The sequence below is a fragment of the Somniosus microcephalus genome, chromosome 2 (assembly GCF_052327205.1).
Source record: "Somniosus microcephalus isolate GS21.2 chromosome 2, FLI_Smic_1.0, whole genome shotgun sequence".
NCBI classification, from domain to species: Eukaryota; Metazoa; Chordata; class Chondrichthyes; order Squaliformes; family Somniosidae; genus Somniosus; species Somniosus microcephalus.
The window spans coordinates 376,178,031-376,194,151 of record NC_140988.1 but is presented as its reverse complement, the minus strand read 5'-3'; the positions used below and the strand labels follow the sequence as shown (position 1 = coordinate 376,194,151).

At 44.8% G+C, this 16,121-nt stretch overlaps 1 protein-coding gene across 3 annotated transcripts in view; it reads right to left on the bottom strand.

Annotated features, from left to right (window-relative positions):
- Positions 1 to 16,121, bottom strand: part of LOC147123778 (semaphorin-4F-like) — a 428,228-nt gene that overhangs the window by 109,956 nt on the left and 302,151 nt on the right. For all 3 annotated transcript variants that reach the window (XM_085975913.1, XM_085975908.1, XM_085975919.1), the window contains 2 exons: positions 7,039 to 7,137; positions 4,680 to 4,788 (listed from right to left, as the gene is read on the bottom strand). In XM_085975913.1, coding sequence (XP_085832039.1) covers positions 4,680 to 4,788; positions 7,039 to 7,137 — 208 coding nt within the window. The remainder of the gene's footprint in view (positions 1 to 4,679; positions 4,789 to 7,038; positions 7,138 to 16,121) is intronic.

Here is a 16,121-nt window from a genome sequence, read left to right as displayed (position 1 = left end):
TTTAATGATCTCCCATCCTCCATCTTACCACTGACCTCTCCTTTTCCTCTCCCGCCCTCCCTTTTTACCTCCCTCTCTAACCCGCCTGAAAATCCTGTAACCAGGAATGTTGAGCTGCCATACCTGCCACTCCTTCAGCCACGTCTCTATAATAGCTATAATATCATAGTCCCAAGGCTTCTCTGGCCATAGGGGAAGTGCCAGAGGACTGGAGGACAGCTAACGTAGTACCATTATTCAAGAAGGGTAGTAGGGATAAACCAGGGAATTACAGGCCAGTGAGCCTAACATCAGTGGTAGGGAAATTATTGGAAAAAATTCTGAGGGACAGAATTAGTCTCCACTTGGAGAGGCAAGGATTAATCAAGGATAGTCAGCATGGCTTTGTCAGGGGGAGATCATGTCTGACCAATTTGATTGAATTTTTCGAGGGGGTGACTAGGTGTGTGGATGAGGGTAGTGCAGTTGATGTAGTCTACATGGACTTCAGTAAGGCTTTCGGTGCTGGGTCCCTTGCTGTTTGTAGTGTACATTAATGATTTAGATATGAATGTAGGAGGTATGATCAGTAAGTTTGCAGATGACACGAAAATTGGTGGAGTGGTAAATAGCAAAGAGGGAAGCCTCAGGCTACAGGACGATGTAGATGGGTTGGTCAGATGGGCAGAACAGTGGCAAATGGAATTTAACCCTGAAAAGTGTGAGGTGATGCATTTTGGGAGGACTAACAAGGCAAGGGAATACACAATGAATGGTAGGACCCTAGGAAAGACAGAGGATCAGAGGGACCTTGGTGTGCATGTACATAGATCCCTGAAGGCAGCAGGACAGGTAGATAAGGTGGTTAAAAAGGCATATGGGATACTTGCCTTCATTAGCCGAGGCACAGAATATAAGAGCAGGGAGGTTATGATGGAGCTGTAAACGCTAGTTAGGCCACAGCTGGAATACTGTGTGCAGTTCTGGTCACCACACTATAGGAAGGATGTGATTGTATTGGAGAGGGTGCAGAGGAAATTCACCAGGGTGTTACCTGGGCTGGAGTGCTTCAGCTATGAAGAGAGACTGGACAGGCTGGGGTTGTTTTCCTTAGCGCAGAGAAGGCTGAGGGGGGACCTGATTGAGGTGTACAAAATTATGAGGGGCATAGATAGGGTAGATAGAAAGGAACTTTTCCCCTTAGTAGAGGGGTCAATAACCAGGGGGCATAGTTCAAGATAAGGGGTAGGAGGTTTAGAGGGGATTTGAGGAAAAACTTTTTCACCCAGAAGGTGGTTGGAATCTGGAACTCACTGCCTGAAAGGGTGGTAGAGGCAGGAACCCTCACAACATTCAAGAAGCATTTAGATGAGCACTTAAAACGCCATAGCATAGAAGACTACGTACCAAGTGCTGGAAAATGGGATTAGAATAGATAGGGCTTGATGGCCGGCGCGGACACAATAGGCCGAAGGGCCTCTTTCTGTGCTGTATAACTCTATGACTCTATCTACCTATGCCCTCAGCTCATCTACCTTGTTCGCTACACTCCTTGCATTGAAGTATATACCATTTAGTACAGGCAAACCTCCTTGTTGACTACTATCTAGCCCTTGATTCCTCTGTCCTTCCAATTTACTTTCTACATTTTTTTTCCAATTCCAATTTTTCTTCCCTCCCTATTGACTCTATACTTAGGTTCCCATCCCCCTGCCAAGCTAGTTTAAACCCTCCCCAAAAGCACTAGCAAACCCTCCCGCGAGGATATTGGTCCTGTTCCCGTTGTGGTGCAAACATGTGCCCTTAAAGTAAAAAGGTGGGACTAACAAATCTAGAGCCCCCTGGATGTCTAGAGTCATACAGGGTAGGATAAAGAAAAAAAGGGAGGTGTATGACAGATACCGAGGGCTAAATACTCCAGAATCTTTAGAGGAGTACAGAAAGTACAGGGGTGCAATTAAAAATGATATTAGGAAAGCAAAGAGAGAGCATGAAAAATTATTGTAAAGTAACATCAAGGAAAACCCAAAGATGTTTTATAAATATATTAAGAGTAAGAGGATAACTAAAGAAAGGGTAGGGCCTATTAGCGATCATGAGGGTAATCTGTGTGTGGAGGCAGGAGACATCGGTAGGGTTCTTAATGAATACTTTGCGTCTGTTTTCACAAAGGAGAGGGGCGAAGCAGACATTGCTATCGGGGAGGAGGAGTGTGAAATATTAGATGAAATAAACATAGTGGGAGAGGAAGTATTAAGGGGTTTAGCAGCCTTAAAAGTGGATAAATCCCCAGGCCCGGATGAAATGTATCCCAGGCTGTTAAGCGAAGCAAAAGAGGAAATAGCAGAGGCCCTGACCATCATTTTTCAATCCTCTCTGGCTTCAGGTGTGGTGCCGGAGGACTGGAGGACTGCTAATGTGGTACCCTTGTTTAAAAAGGGAGAAAAGGATAGACCGAGTAATTACAGCCCAGTCAGCCTAACCTCGGTGGTGGGAAAATTATTGGAAAGAATTCTGAAGGACAGGATAAATCTTCATTTAGAAAGACACGGACTAATCAAGGATAGTCAGCACGGATTTGCTAAGGGAAGGTCATGTCTGACAAACTCGATTGAATTTTTTGAGGAGGTAACAAGGAGGGTAGATGAGGGTAGTGTGTTTGATGTAGGCTTTTGATAAGGTTCCAGATGGCAGACTGGTCACAAAGTTAAAAGCCCATGGGATCCAGGGTAAAGTGTCAAGTTGGATTCAAAACTGGCTCGGAGACAGGAAGCAGAGGGTAATGGTTGATGGGTGTTTTTGTGACTGGAAGGCTGTTTCCAGTGGGGTTCTGCAGGGCTCAGTACTAGGTCCCTTGCTTTTTGTGGTATATATCAATGATCTTGACTTGAATATAAGGGGTATGATTAAGAAGTTTGCAGATGATACTAAAATCGGTTGTGTGGTTGATACTGAAGAAGGAAGCTGTAGACTGCAGGAAGATATCAATAAATTGGTCAGGTGGGCAGAACAGTGGCAAATGGAATTCAATCCGGAGAAGTGTGAGGTAATGCATTTCGGGAGGGCCAGCAAGGAAAGGGAATACACATTAAATGGTAGGACACTGAGTAGTGTAGAGGAACAAAGGGACCTTGGAGTGCATGTCCACAGATCCCTGAAGGGAGCAGGCCAGGTAGATAAGGTGGTTAAGAAGACATATGGAATGCTTGCCTTTATTAGCCGTGGCATAGAATACAAGAGCAGCGGGGGGTTATGCTTCAAATGTATAAAACACCATATAACAACAGAAAACGCTGGAAAAACTCAGCAGGCCAGGGCAGCATCCGTGGAGAGAGAAACGGAGTTAATGTTTCAGGTCGAAGACCCTTCGTCAGAACTGGAAAAAAACAGGAAAAGGGATAGATTTTAAAGCAAGTAGGGGCTGGGAAAAGGGGGAGGGGATGAAAGAACAAAAGGGAAGGTCAGTGATAGGATAGAAAGCTGGAGAGATTAAGAGATATTCAAGGAACTAAAACACTAGTCAGGCCTCAGCTAGAGTACTGCGTGCAGTTCTGGTCACATTACAGGAAAGATGTGATTGCACTAGAGAGGGTACAGAGGAGATTTACAAGGATGTTGCCGGGAGTAGAGAATCTTAGCTATGAGGAAAGACTGGATAGGCTGGGACTGTTTTCCTTGGAACAGAGGAGGCTGAGGGGAGACCTTATTGAGGTGTATAAAATTATGAGGGGCCTAGATAAAGTGGATAGAAAGGACCTATTTCCCTTAGCAGAGGGGTCAAAAACCAGGGGGCACAGATTTAAAGTAATTGGGGGAATGTTTAGAGGGGATTTGAGGGGAAATTTCTTCACCCAGAGGGTTGTGGGGGTCTGGAACTCACTGCCTGAAAGGGTGGTAGAGGCAGGAACCCAACCACATTTAAAAAGTACTTGGATGTGCACTTGGGATGCTCTAACCTGCAGGGCTACGGACCAAGAGCTGGGAAGTGGAATTAGGGTGGATAGCTCTTTGTTGGCCGGCGCGGACACGATGGGCCGAAATGGCCTCCTTCTGTGCTGTAATTTCTATGATTCTATGTTGCTTTTCCTCCCTCATGCTCTCTGAAGGCATCTTCTCCTGCTGGGCATGCATCTAAAAGAACCAGTCGCTCTTCCGTACCCTGCCCATTTGGCGTTCTTTATATACAAGACTAGACAGTGAGTGTCAGCAGGTTATTCAATTGAGAGGGGCATCACGGAAGATCCCAATGCTTGTCTTCACCCAATGCAAAAATGTGCACTTTCCAGCAAGAAGGCAAGACTGGGGTGACTAGCAATCAGGTGCAGGGGCCCTGGTTAAACTTCCCTTCCCTGCCACATGGGTGAAGTACCAGAAGGCTGAGGGAACCTTCTGGTGAGTAATTTGAGACATGACTTGTGGTAAGTGTAGCAAGCTTGGGAGGCACAGGTGACTTTGGACCTATGGCTCCCAAAGTTCTCCACCACTAAAGTCTTTGTGTCATTTCTGTTGTAGACTAATTGATAGAGATTGATTGCTATGATTAATCAAAGCTCCATTATTGGTGTACCAGGATAGTAGGAGATGAACTAGATGGACCTAGCAATTCCTATGAACCCATGGAACCAAACCCTGGTATGAGTCAGCCATTGCAGGAGAGAAAAAAGACTCAGTCCAGCATCTCACCTTCTCAAATCACTTACCTGCCAGGGTTGCTGCAAATGATTGCATTGGTTCAAATGGACATTTCCCTCGTCCCTTTTCCATTCCTTGCACTCTGTTCTCCATTGTGTCGTCAGAACCAAAGACCTTCTGAAATACAGTGTTGCACATCTCTGAAGATTATGTACAATGACACTTAGAGTACAATATTATATTAAAGAAGCACATAGAGGGTAATTTTAACCCCCCAGGGAGCGTGGGGGAGGAGGCGGGTGGGGGTAAAAATAAAAAAACGGAAACCCTACCCCAACTTTTGGTTTTAACGGAGACGGGTCAGGCGACCAACCCACTCTCAGAAGACAGGGCAGCTACTAAAATCTTTGAAGGAGGCTGTGTGCCTCCATTTTAACTTAATTTCATTTTTAACACCTGTAGTTTAAAGCAGGTGAGAAGGGCTGGATCCATGAGGTAAGTGCCTTTATTGCCCTGCTTGTGGGCCAGGAGGAGCAGGAGTGTCTCCCCGGCCCACTAAAATTACCTTTTAAACACCCTGCAATGGGACCCCGCCATCAGCCGACCCCCCCACCCCCGCCCCCCCAACACGATGTCCGACTCCCCTTTGGCAGAACCTGCGGGAAACCCATACTTCCAGGTTTCTCATCCAAACTCTCCCCCCGACCCCCCCGGCTCTTTTCCCGGCTCCGAGTTATTATCGAGCCCATAAGCTGCCAAATGCCTATGGGAATAGTGTGGGAGGCAGTCATATTCCAGGATTCTTTGACCATTTTCCCACAGATAGGATTTGAGAAAAAAAGTTACTTTTAATGTTGATTTTTTTTTTAAGCAAAGAAGTATGAAAGGGCACCTAGACAAATGGTGGTTAATATGCTAAATGAACTATTAGTTAGCTTGACTCAGAATCAGAAAAAACCCTCGTACTCATTGGGCTGGATTTTGCCAGCCCTGAGGAGGCGGGTATGGAGGCGGGACTGCCGGGAAAATGGCAGAACTTGGGGGCGGGTGCCCAACCCGCCTCCGTGCCATCTTGCCAGGAGGCGGGAAGCCGTCCCGCGCCGGGTCCCGTCTCCTTGGAGGCGGGAAGGGGATTAAAGCCTATTAACTGCCTGTTAACAGGTAGTTAACAGGCAGATAAGAGGATTATCCCCATTTTGCCCACACAAGTGCAGGCTTCTCGAAGGCTCCGAAACCCGCCAGGGTCACCGAGGCGAGCAGTGGGACTGCGGGGGTTGGAGGGGTCCAAAAGTGTGCTGTGGAGGCGAGTGATGGGTGCAAGTGTGGAGAGGTGAGTATCTGAGGTAAGTGCAAAGTGTTAGAATAAGTGTACTTACCTTTGTTTCTTCCTGCAGGCTTCAATCGGTGGGTATGCGGAGAGTCTCGCACCTCCGCGGTAGAGATGACAGATGGCCGTTGCATTCTCCAATGTAACAACCATCTAATTTCTACAAAAGAAAGAGGTTTGATGAGGTCTTGAATTCAAGAACTCATCAAACTACAGAGAATGTCAGTGTTTGACGTTCTCTGTAACCAGCTTTCCCTTTATTGGCCTGCTAAGCCCCACAGCAATGTGGTTGACTCTTAATTGCCCTCTGAAATGGCCGAGCAAGCCACTCAATTTTGTAAGGTGGCTCACCAACACCTTCTCGAAGGCAATTAGGGATGAGCAATAAATGCTGGCCTTTTCGGCGGTACCCACATCCCGTGAATGAATTAAACAAAAAGCTATTAAAGGCCTCGTCTTTTCATTGGTTCACCAATGTAGGCTCTCTATTCCAAATTCCAAATCGTCATTCTCATTTACAAGTTCCCTCTGGAGCCTCGTCCCAACCTACCACTGCAACCTCCTCCACCTCATGCACTTCATTCTTCCAAACACTGGCCTCTATCCAATGAAATTGGGAGTCAAGGATGGAGGAATTTAAGTGCTTGCTTTTCACCATCTGTTGAAAGCACCACTGCCAACTTCACTTGGGAGGAAATCGTCTCTTGGTTAACTCCAAATAACTTGACTTGAAAGTACCCCCCACCGCCCCCTACTTTTGGATTCCTATCCCATTAATCCTAAATTGGGTAATGTGGAGCCTGGGTTTTCTGCTGGTGCCAATTCTAAGACTGCCAGTATAAACTGGAGGTAGGTTCTTCACAGTTTCCCATTCTGCCCACCGCATTCATCCTTGCAATGGCATTCTGACTGCCTGTTATACTATTCTCAAAACAATATTATACCGTTAAGCAAGAAACAAAAAAAAACACAGCTTCCTCTTTAAGGCCCTTAATACTGGCAGAAAGGAGAGAAGTTTCTTAACTTGGGCTACATTTGACCTCAAGTTCCAACAGCAATGCTGACATGGCATCATATAGTATTAAAAAAAAAGCACTTACAATATATGCACAATGAGGGTCAAAAGCGTAAGTCCCGCAGGCAAAGAGGTGCGTCTCATTCCAGGCTTCCAAAATTCGAATGTAGTTGTAGCATTTAGTCTATAATAACCAAAACAAAAAAATGGACATTAGTCAACCAATTACAAATTAAAATCACAGAACAGCAAAAGATGTGCTTTTTTTTTTTAATCATTTGATTTGCTGGATTGTCTGTCGGACCCACAGATTTGAAAAGCACTGTATTAAGCACAATTCATTTGGGCTCTGCTGGCCTTTTTCTTCTTTCAAAATGGATTGGTCATCAGGCTGGGTCTGTGACATTAAGAACTTTTGAATTAGTAGCACAGATATACTTGGACTGATACTCGATCAATGTTTACAAACCACAAGCAATATTTTTGGTGTTTGCATTTAATGGTTCCAAATATCAATCTGCGTCGGCTATAAAAAAAAACTGGGAAGAGAAAAGAATTTAATGCAAAGGAGCCAGACTCCGGTTGCTTGAACTTGTTCAGCCTAATCCCACATCAGTAAGGCCTTCACAAAAACTGTCACCACTAAAGGCAACAGCCATTTATAAATGGCAGTTGGAAAGGTTACCTGTAAACATCTGACATTATTCTCTGACTATATAAGCTGTGTCATTATGCATTTCTCCACTTCACCTGAAGAAGGAGCAGCGCTCCGAAAGCTTGTGATTTCAAATAAAGCTGTTGGACTATAACCTGGTGTTGTGTGACTTCTTACATTTGTCCACCCCAGTCCAACTCCGGCATCTCCACACCATCATTAGCAAAGGCCCAGCAACCCATCTTTGGTTTGTGGTTTTTGAGAAGGAAAAACAAATTAGACTATAATGTGGCAGAAGGTCAATCAACTGGATTGTCATCAAGCAATGTCATACTGTAACAGACATTTTATTGGAAAATCTACTTCCTAAATTCCTCTTGGCATTAAAAATTAATAAGTCCAATTGATCTTATACTTATTAAATGTATTACAGGAAACTCTTTTTTATCTGACACCGACAGGACCGGCGTGGTGCCAGTTGATCAAAAAGTCCGGATTACAGAGAGGTATACTTACCAAGGTACGAGAGCCCCTTACACAGCCACAGGTGCAGGAGCCCCGGTTACACGGCACTTGTGCAGGAGTCCCGGTTACACGGCCACAGATCCAGGAGTCCCTGTTGCACGGCCACAGGTGCAGGAACCCCGGTTACACCGCCACAGATCCAGGAACCCCGGTTACATGGCCACTAATATATAGTAAAACTTACCTGAACCTACTCCTGAATTTTGCCGGTTAAGAGAGATTTCCTGTATTAAGCTTTTCTTTAAAAAGAAAACTGTTGATATAGCCAACCCAGGGTGCACAATGCAAACAACAGGAAATAGGATAACCCTATAATCCAAGGGAGAAATCTTCCTTTAACCAGTCCCAGGAGAAAACATAGATTCACCGGACATTCGTCTCTATGCTCTATGTGGGGCGATACTTGGGCAAGAACATGGCAGATGCAATAGAATGTGGAGAAATGTGAAGTTATCCACTTTGGTAGGGAAAATAAAAACAAAAAAGCAGAATATTTTTAAATGGAGAAAGATTGTGAAATGTTGGCATTCAGAGGGACCTGGTGTCCTTGTACATGAATCACTGAAAGTTAACATGCAGGTACAACAAGCAATTAGGAAAGCAAATTGTATGTTAGCCTTTATTACAAAAGGATTGGAGTATAAGAGTAAAGAGGTCTTACTGCAGTTATATAGGGCCTTGGCAAGACCACACCTGGAGTACTGTGTACAGTTTTGATCTCACTACCTAAGGATATACTTGCCTTAGAGGGAGTGCAACAAAGGTTTCTGGGACGGGGGACAGCCCTATGAGGAGAGATTGAGGAGGCTAGGCCTATATTCCCTAGAATTTAGAAGAATGAGAAGTGATCTCATTGAAACATATAAAATTCTTAGAGGGCTTGACAGGGTTGATGCAGGGAGGATGTTTCCCCAGGCTGGGGAGCCTAGAACCAGGGGTCACAGTCTCAGAATAAGGGATCAGCCATTTAGAGGGTCACTCAGAAGGTGGTGAATCTTTGGAATTCTCTACCCCAGAAGGCTGTCGATGCTCAGTTGTTGAATATATTCAAGACAAAGATCAATAGATTTTTGGATATTAAGAGAATCAGGAGATATGGGGATAGTGCGGGAAGGTGGAGTTGAGGTAGAAGATCAGCCATGATCTTATTGAATGGCGGAGCAGTTCAAAGGACCAAATTGCCTACTCCTGCTCCTATTCATGTTCTTATGTTCTTAGAATGGCTGCAACAGTTGCCCATGAAACAAGAGTATGTTGGGCTAGGTGGGCTACAGGGGAAGGGGAATGGAGTCTATGAAAAGTAATGGATCAAGACTGAAGCGTTGAGTTTGGGCAATGGATAAATATTCTGGAATTTTGCTTCCGTTTTCCCTCAGGAGATTAAGCACATACAAACATACATAAAGAAGGGCGATAAAATACCATTAGGTCTATCCATTAGACAGTGCAGCCTCATCCACTACCCTCCCCAATTACCAGAAGTGCTAACTCCTAGAGGCAAAGAAAACGTGGCCAATTTCAGGACAAACTTTGGGAAATTCTTCCCCAAATCTTTAAACAAGATCCACAAGACCATGAGTACCTATGACATTTTAATTAACCCATCCCCAGCTCCAATATGTCCCAATGTTCTTAGCAATATAGGACTATACCTATACCTGACCGGAAAACATCATTTACATCCATGAGGAGTTTACAGTCATATCACATTAATAATACAGAACTGCTTCCAGTAATACAGTTCCTTGCTACCCATGCTATGGAATTCACCCCATTCATGAGGATACTCATAAAGATCACTGACTTTCTAATCCACTTTATCTCCTATATTCTTTAATAGACCTGTTGGCCAAATATTTATTCATCCCTCCTGAAATTTATAACATCCTCCACTTGGTCTGCCTCCCTGGCTAGGCTAGGCTTTTCTTGTAGTCTACACTTTATTGGGAGGTGCAGATTGTACATAGGAAGTACCACGCTTGATGGGCTAGATGTCCTTGTTCTAGTTTGAAGCTTTCACAAGTTCTTAGTTGGACACAAGTCCAGAGGCAACATCAGGTCTCCACAGTGCTGGCTGGAAAACCTCTGCTGGTATCCATTTGTGTCACAGCAATACTGGCAGGTCAGCAGGAGATTCACAAGCAAGGAGCAAGTTTCCGTAGCAGCGGTTTGAAGGGCACAGTAGTGTAGTAATTATGCTGCAAACCAGCAACTCACAACTTCTCAGTTCAGAATGGCAAGTTAGAAAATTGAATTCAATAAATCTGGTTATTTATAGGCGGCACCGGGAAAAATTATGAAAGCTTCCATTTTGTTGTAAAACCCAACTCATTCATTAATGTCCTTCAAGGAGGGACACATGCCACCCTTAGCTAGTCTTGTCTTCAGTTGATTCTAGTGCCATATTATGGAGGAAAAATTCGGTTGATTTGCGCCTCCCGTTAGCGCTAGGGCATTCTCTGTCACTGGCTTTCCCTTAATTGGCCGGCTAAGCCCGCTGGGCGGGCTTAACCAGGTCAATCAAGGGAAAATAGCGTGGGTTGGTCAGACGTCGATAGAGGCGGGACTAAAATGCGACAAGCAGCAATCCCGCCTCCATCACGTCCCCAGTGGCAAAATCACCCCCAGGATGTTCATATTATTTGTCGCGATCTGTGGTAGAGTTTACAGTCTTATAACCACATTAACAATACAGAAGTGCTTCCAGTAATTGAGTTCCATGAATACTCTGGTATTAAGGGATATGGAGCAAAGACAGGTATATGGAGTTAAGCCACATATAATCTCACTGAATGGAGGAACAGGCGCGAGGGGCTAAATGGCCTCCTATGTTCACACTATGTAACTCCATATACCCGCCTTTGCCCCCTATTCATTTTACGGAAGTGGATTCCATAGGACTGATGCGAACACACAACATAAGAAGCAACCTGTCAAAGAATCTTGATACAACTGTTGTTGCACAAGTGAATTTCCCCTCACATTGAAGGATTCAAAACACACTTCAATCATGCAAGTAGTCTGATTCTCCCAGTGGGTAAATGCACTGCTGAATTTAGAGCTGAGTCTTAAAGACGAGGAGGGCCCAGGCAATGTTCCCTGCAAGCTGCGTTTTGTCCTGCGCGGCCTATTTCTCTTAATGCACAGTTCCTTAAAATTTATGGGCATGTGCGGTATTTACAATGGAAAAGGCGGTGAGGGGTCTGCACAGGGCCTTTCCCATTACTGCACGGCCAGAGGGAACATTGGCCCCAGGTTTAATCCCTAATCTGTACCGAGTTTGCTCATCTTAGCTAAGTGGCGATAAGAGATAGTTTAACTGGGTTCAGTACCCCAGGGCTGGGGAGGTGCAAAAACAAAAGAGAGTTTCCAGAATCGGTCACAGCTGAGGATTAGGCTCAGCTCTGATGCTGCCAACAGTCGAACAGCCTTCCAATGTTCCCGAAACTCCTTCGCCCTGGGGGTAGAACGAGGACACATGTCGAGTGGAAGAGGCAGAATTTGAAGCAGGGCCCAATCCTGCTGCGTCACTGCCGTTTTTTTTGTGTTGCGAAATTCCAACGGGGTGGGAGGCATGACTACCCCGTTCATTGGGAAGTAGGATTGATGGAATGATGTCCCCCTGCAGCCAGGGATAATATGCCCATGTGACGCAGATGGAGCTGGGTGCCTAATGCTAGTTTCCAGAAAGGTCTCCAGGTAAATTGCCAGCATATTTTTGAAAATTGAATTCTTCAGCCATAACAGCCTGCCCTCTTCGGCAAGATGTTACTCTGCCGTCCCTGGAACCTCCATGGGATGAATGCCCAGGGAGTGCTAGGATCATTAGGGACAGGAGTAAGCCATTCAGCCCCTCGAGCCTGCTCTGCCATTCAATTAGTTCATGACTGATCTGCACCTCAACTCCAGTTATCTGTCTTAGTTCAATAGCCCTTAATACCCTTACCTAACAAAAAAAATCTACCAATCTCAGTCTTGAAAACTCCAATTGTCCCACCATCCATAGCCATTTGGTGGAGAAGCCCAAGTAAGTGTTTGTATTACAATTCCTCACGGGTCCTTGTGGCCCAGGAGGAGCAGGAGCGCCGCTTCTGGCCATGCAAGGAAACCACGAGCCTCTTCTCTCCTGGGCTTTCCCACCCCCGGGACTTGTGCTCAGCTGTCCACGAGGATTTCCCACCCACCCCACAACCCGTCCATCCCAAGTTAAAATCGGGGCTAGGGTAACAAGTGGTACCAACTGACCAACCAACAAAAGCAGACACGTCCAGAGATTTTAAAAAGGAGCTCTACAGACTCAAGGCACTTGATTTGGCGGGTTTCTGTTCTTAGAAATTTGATCTGATTGATCGAGTCTGTTCGGGTATTTTTTTTCCTGCCTTTCATCTATGATTTAAAGAAAGGATTTTTTTTGTTTTAAAAATAAAACTTTCATCTTGCTTTAATCTGCTTTAAAGTGCGACCCTGTCACAAGCAAAGATCTAACTCAAATTTTCCTTTTCGCCTAAATAGAAAACATTCCAAATAAGCATATTTTTTCCTCTCCCCTTTCTGTAGTGCTCTTCTTATGTGGTAAACATTTGGGTTCTTTAGAGAATAATCAGGCTTTCAAGGCAGACAGCAGGGAAAAATATCCCCATTGTTCTCCTCTTTTCCTGGTGTCCACAAAGGAGTACTTGTTAGGCAGCAGCAACACACACCCTCACTGATCTCATCAAAAGAATTAACCAGCAGAACATTTTCTGATCAAATTAATTATATATTACAGTATACAGTAAATTGAATGCTTAATGCTGCACCGAGACTGACTTTAAAAACTAATCTTATACATTGAGGCTTAAGCTCCAATCACCAGATTGTGAAATGATTTTTCCATCTGCATTAACTGCCAATTGATACCACTGTTTGCTGTGACTAGGTTTATTTCCTACAATGGTAGCAACATACATAGGTACAGGACTGGAAAAGACCACACAGGCCATTATATGGCTTCCAAGGTTTCAGAAATACCATACTATAGTCTTGCATCGCTCATTTGCTTCTTTTGTCAAAAAAAAGACATCGTTCCCTCTTGAATTTGTCAGTACAAGCTGCCTCCACGACCTACTTGGGAGGTCTGTTCCATACATTCACCATAATCTGTGTGAGCCCTGAAGGAACCAGAGGCATTTCACAGAAAAGTTCTGCACGTTCAAATTAAAGGAATTTTGAGACCAGTTCAGTGGGTTGCAATGTTAAGAACATAAAAACTAGGAGCAGGAATAGGCCACGTGGCCCCTCGAGCCTGCTCTGCCATTCAATAAGATCATGGCTGATCTTGGGCTCAAAGCCACTTCCCTGCCAGCTCCCCATAACCCTTCACTCCCTTATCTTGTAAAAATTTGTCTATCTCCACCTTAAACGTATTTAATGACCCAGCCTCCACAGCTCTCTGGGGCAGAGAATTCCACAGATTTACAACTCTCTGAGAGAAGAAATTCCTCCTCATCTCAGTTCTAAAAGGGCGACCCTTTATTCTGAAACTGTACCCCCGAGTTCTAGATTTCCCCACGAGGGGAAACATCCTCTCTGCATCTACCTTGTCGAGCCCCCTCAGTATATCTTATATGTTTCAATAAGATCACCTCTCATTCTTCTAAATTCCAATGAGTATAACCCCAACCTGCTCAGCCTTTCTTCATAAGTCAACCCCCTGATCTCAGGAATCAACCGTGTGAATTGTCTCTGAACTGCCAGCAATGCAAGTATATCCTTCCTTAAATAAGGAGACCAAAACTGTACGCATGTTCTGAGCATACCCATGTTTCTGAGCATACCTATGTTTCTATCGCTGCAAAACATGTAGCCTACTTATCGACAAGGCCTTGGACAACGTGGCCATAGAAACATAGAAGATAGGAGCAGGAGAAGGCCATTCGGCCCCTCAAGCCTGCTCCGCCATTTAATGAGATCATGGCTGATCATCCAAATTCAGTACCCTGTTCCTGCTTTCTCCCCATATCCCTTGATCCTTTTAGCCTTAAGAAATATATCTAACTCCTTCTTGAATATATTTAATGAATTGGCCTCAACTGCCTTTTGTGGTAGAGAATTCCACAGGTTCACCACTCTCTGGGTGAAGAAATTCCTCCTCATCTCTGTCTTAAATGGCTTACCCCTTATCTTTACACTGTGACCCCTGGTTCTGGACTTCCCCGCCATCGGGAACATCCTTCCTGCATCTAGTCTGTCCAGTCCTGTTAGAATTTTATAAGTTTCAATGAGATCCCCTCTCATTCTTCTAAACTCCAGCGAATATAAGCCCAATCGACCCAATCTCTCCTCATACGTCATTCCTGCCATCCCAGGTATCAGTCTGGTGAATCTTCGCTGCACTCCCTCCATGGCAAGAACATCCTTCCTCAGATAAGGCAACCAAAACTGCACACAATACTCAAGGTGTGGTCTCACCAAGGTCCTGCACAACTGCAGCAAGACATCCTTGCTCCTGTACTGGAATCCTCTCGCTATGAAGGCCAACATACCATTTGCCTTCTTAACCGCCTGCTGCACCTGCATGCTTACCTTCAGCGACTGGTACACAAGGACACCCAGGTCTCGTTGCACGTCCCCTTCTCCCAAACTAGTGCCGTTCAGATAATAATCTGCCTTCCTGTTTTTGCCACCAAAGTGGATAACCTCACATTTATCCACGTTATATTGCATCTGCCATGCATCTGCCCAAACACCCAACCTGTCCAAATCATACTGGAGTTTCTCTGCATCCTCCTCACAGCACACACGCCCACCCAGCTTTGTGTCATCTGCAAACTTGGAGATATTACATCTCGTTCCCTCATCTAGATCATTTATATATATTGTGAATAGCTGGGGTCCTAGCACCGATCCCTGCGGTACCCCACTAGTCACTGCCTGCCACTCGGAAAAAGACCTGTTTATTCCAACTCTTTGCTTCCTGTCTGCCAACCAGTTCTCTATCCAAGTCAGTACCTTACCCCCAATCCCATGTGCTTTAACTTCACATGCTAATCTCTTATGCGGGACCTTATCGAAAGCCTTCTCAAAGTCCAAATACACCACATCCACTGGTTCTCCCTTATCTATTCTACCAGTTACATCCTCAAAAAATTCCAGTAGATTAGTCAAGCACGATTTACCTTTTGTAAATCCATGTTGACTTTGTCCGATCCTGTCACTGTTTTCCAAGTGCTCTGCTATTACATCTTTTATAATGGACTCTAGCATTTTCCCCACTACCGATGTCAGGCTTAGCAGTCTATAATTCCCGTTTTCTCTCTACCACCTTTTTTGAATAGTGGTGTTAGCTACCCTCCAATCCATGGGAACTGTTCCAGAGTCTATAGAATTTTGGAAGATGACGAGCAATGCATCTACTATTTCTAGGGCCACTTCCTTAGTTACCCTAGGATGTAGATTATCAGGCCCTGGGGATTTATCGGCCTTCAATCCCGTCAATTTCCCTAACACCATTTCCCTACAAATACTGATTTCATTCAGTTCCTCCCTCTCATTAGACCCTATGTTCCCCGACATCTCTGGGAGGTTATTTGTGTCCTCCTTTGTGAAGGCCCCAACTTTGGTAACTTATCAGCCATAAACACCAAATGCCAACGATGCCTACACTATCAAATGACAGTAAGATCACTAAATGTCACCATCTGTTACTGGACTAATGCCCATCCATTATCTACAACATTTGGCCAATTGATTGGTCACATTGCATAAACAATTTTGCCAAATGGAAACAATTTGCATTTATATAGCGCCTTTAATGTAGAAAAATGTCCCAAGGTGCTTCATCGAGGCATAATCAGACAAAAATGGATGCTGAGACCTAGACAATGAGGTCTACCTGGGGTGATCAGTAACTGAAGATCGCTAAATACACAGACAATGCCATTTCTGGACACCATCTGAGTAGCATCGCACAGAAGTTGAAGTGCCTGGTGCCATCTTGTTCCCAAATA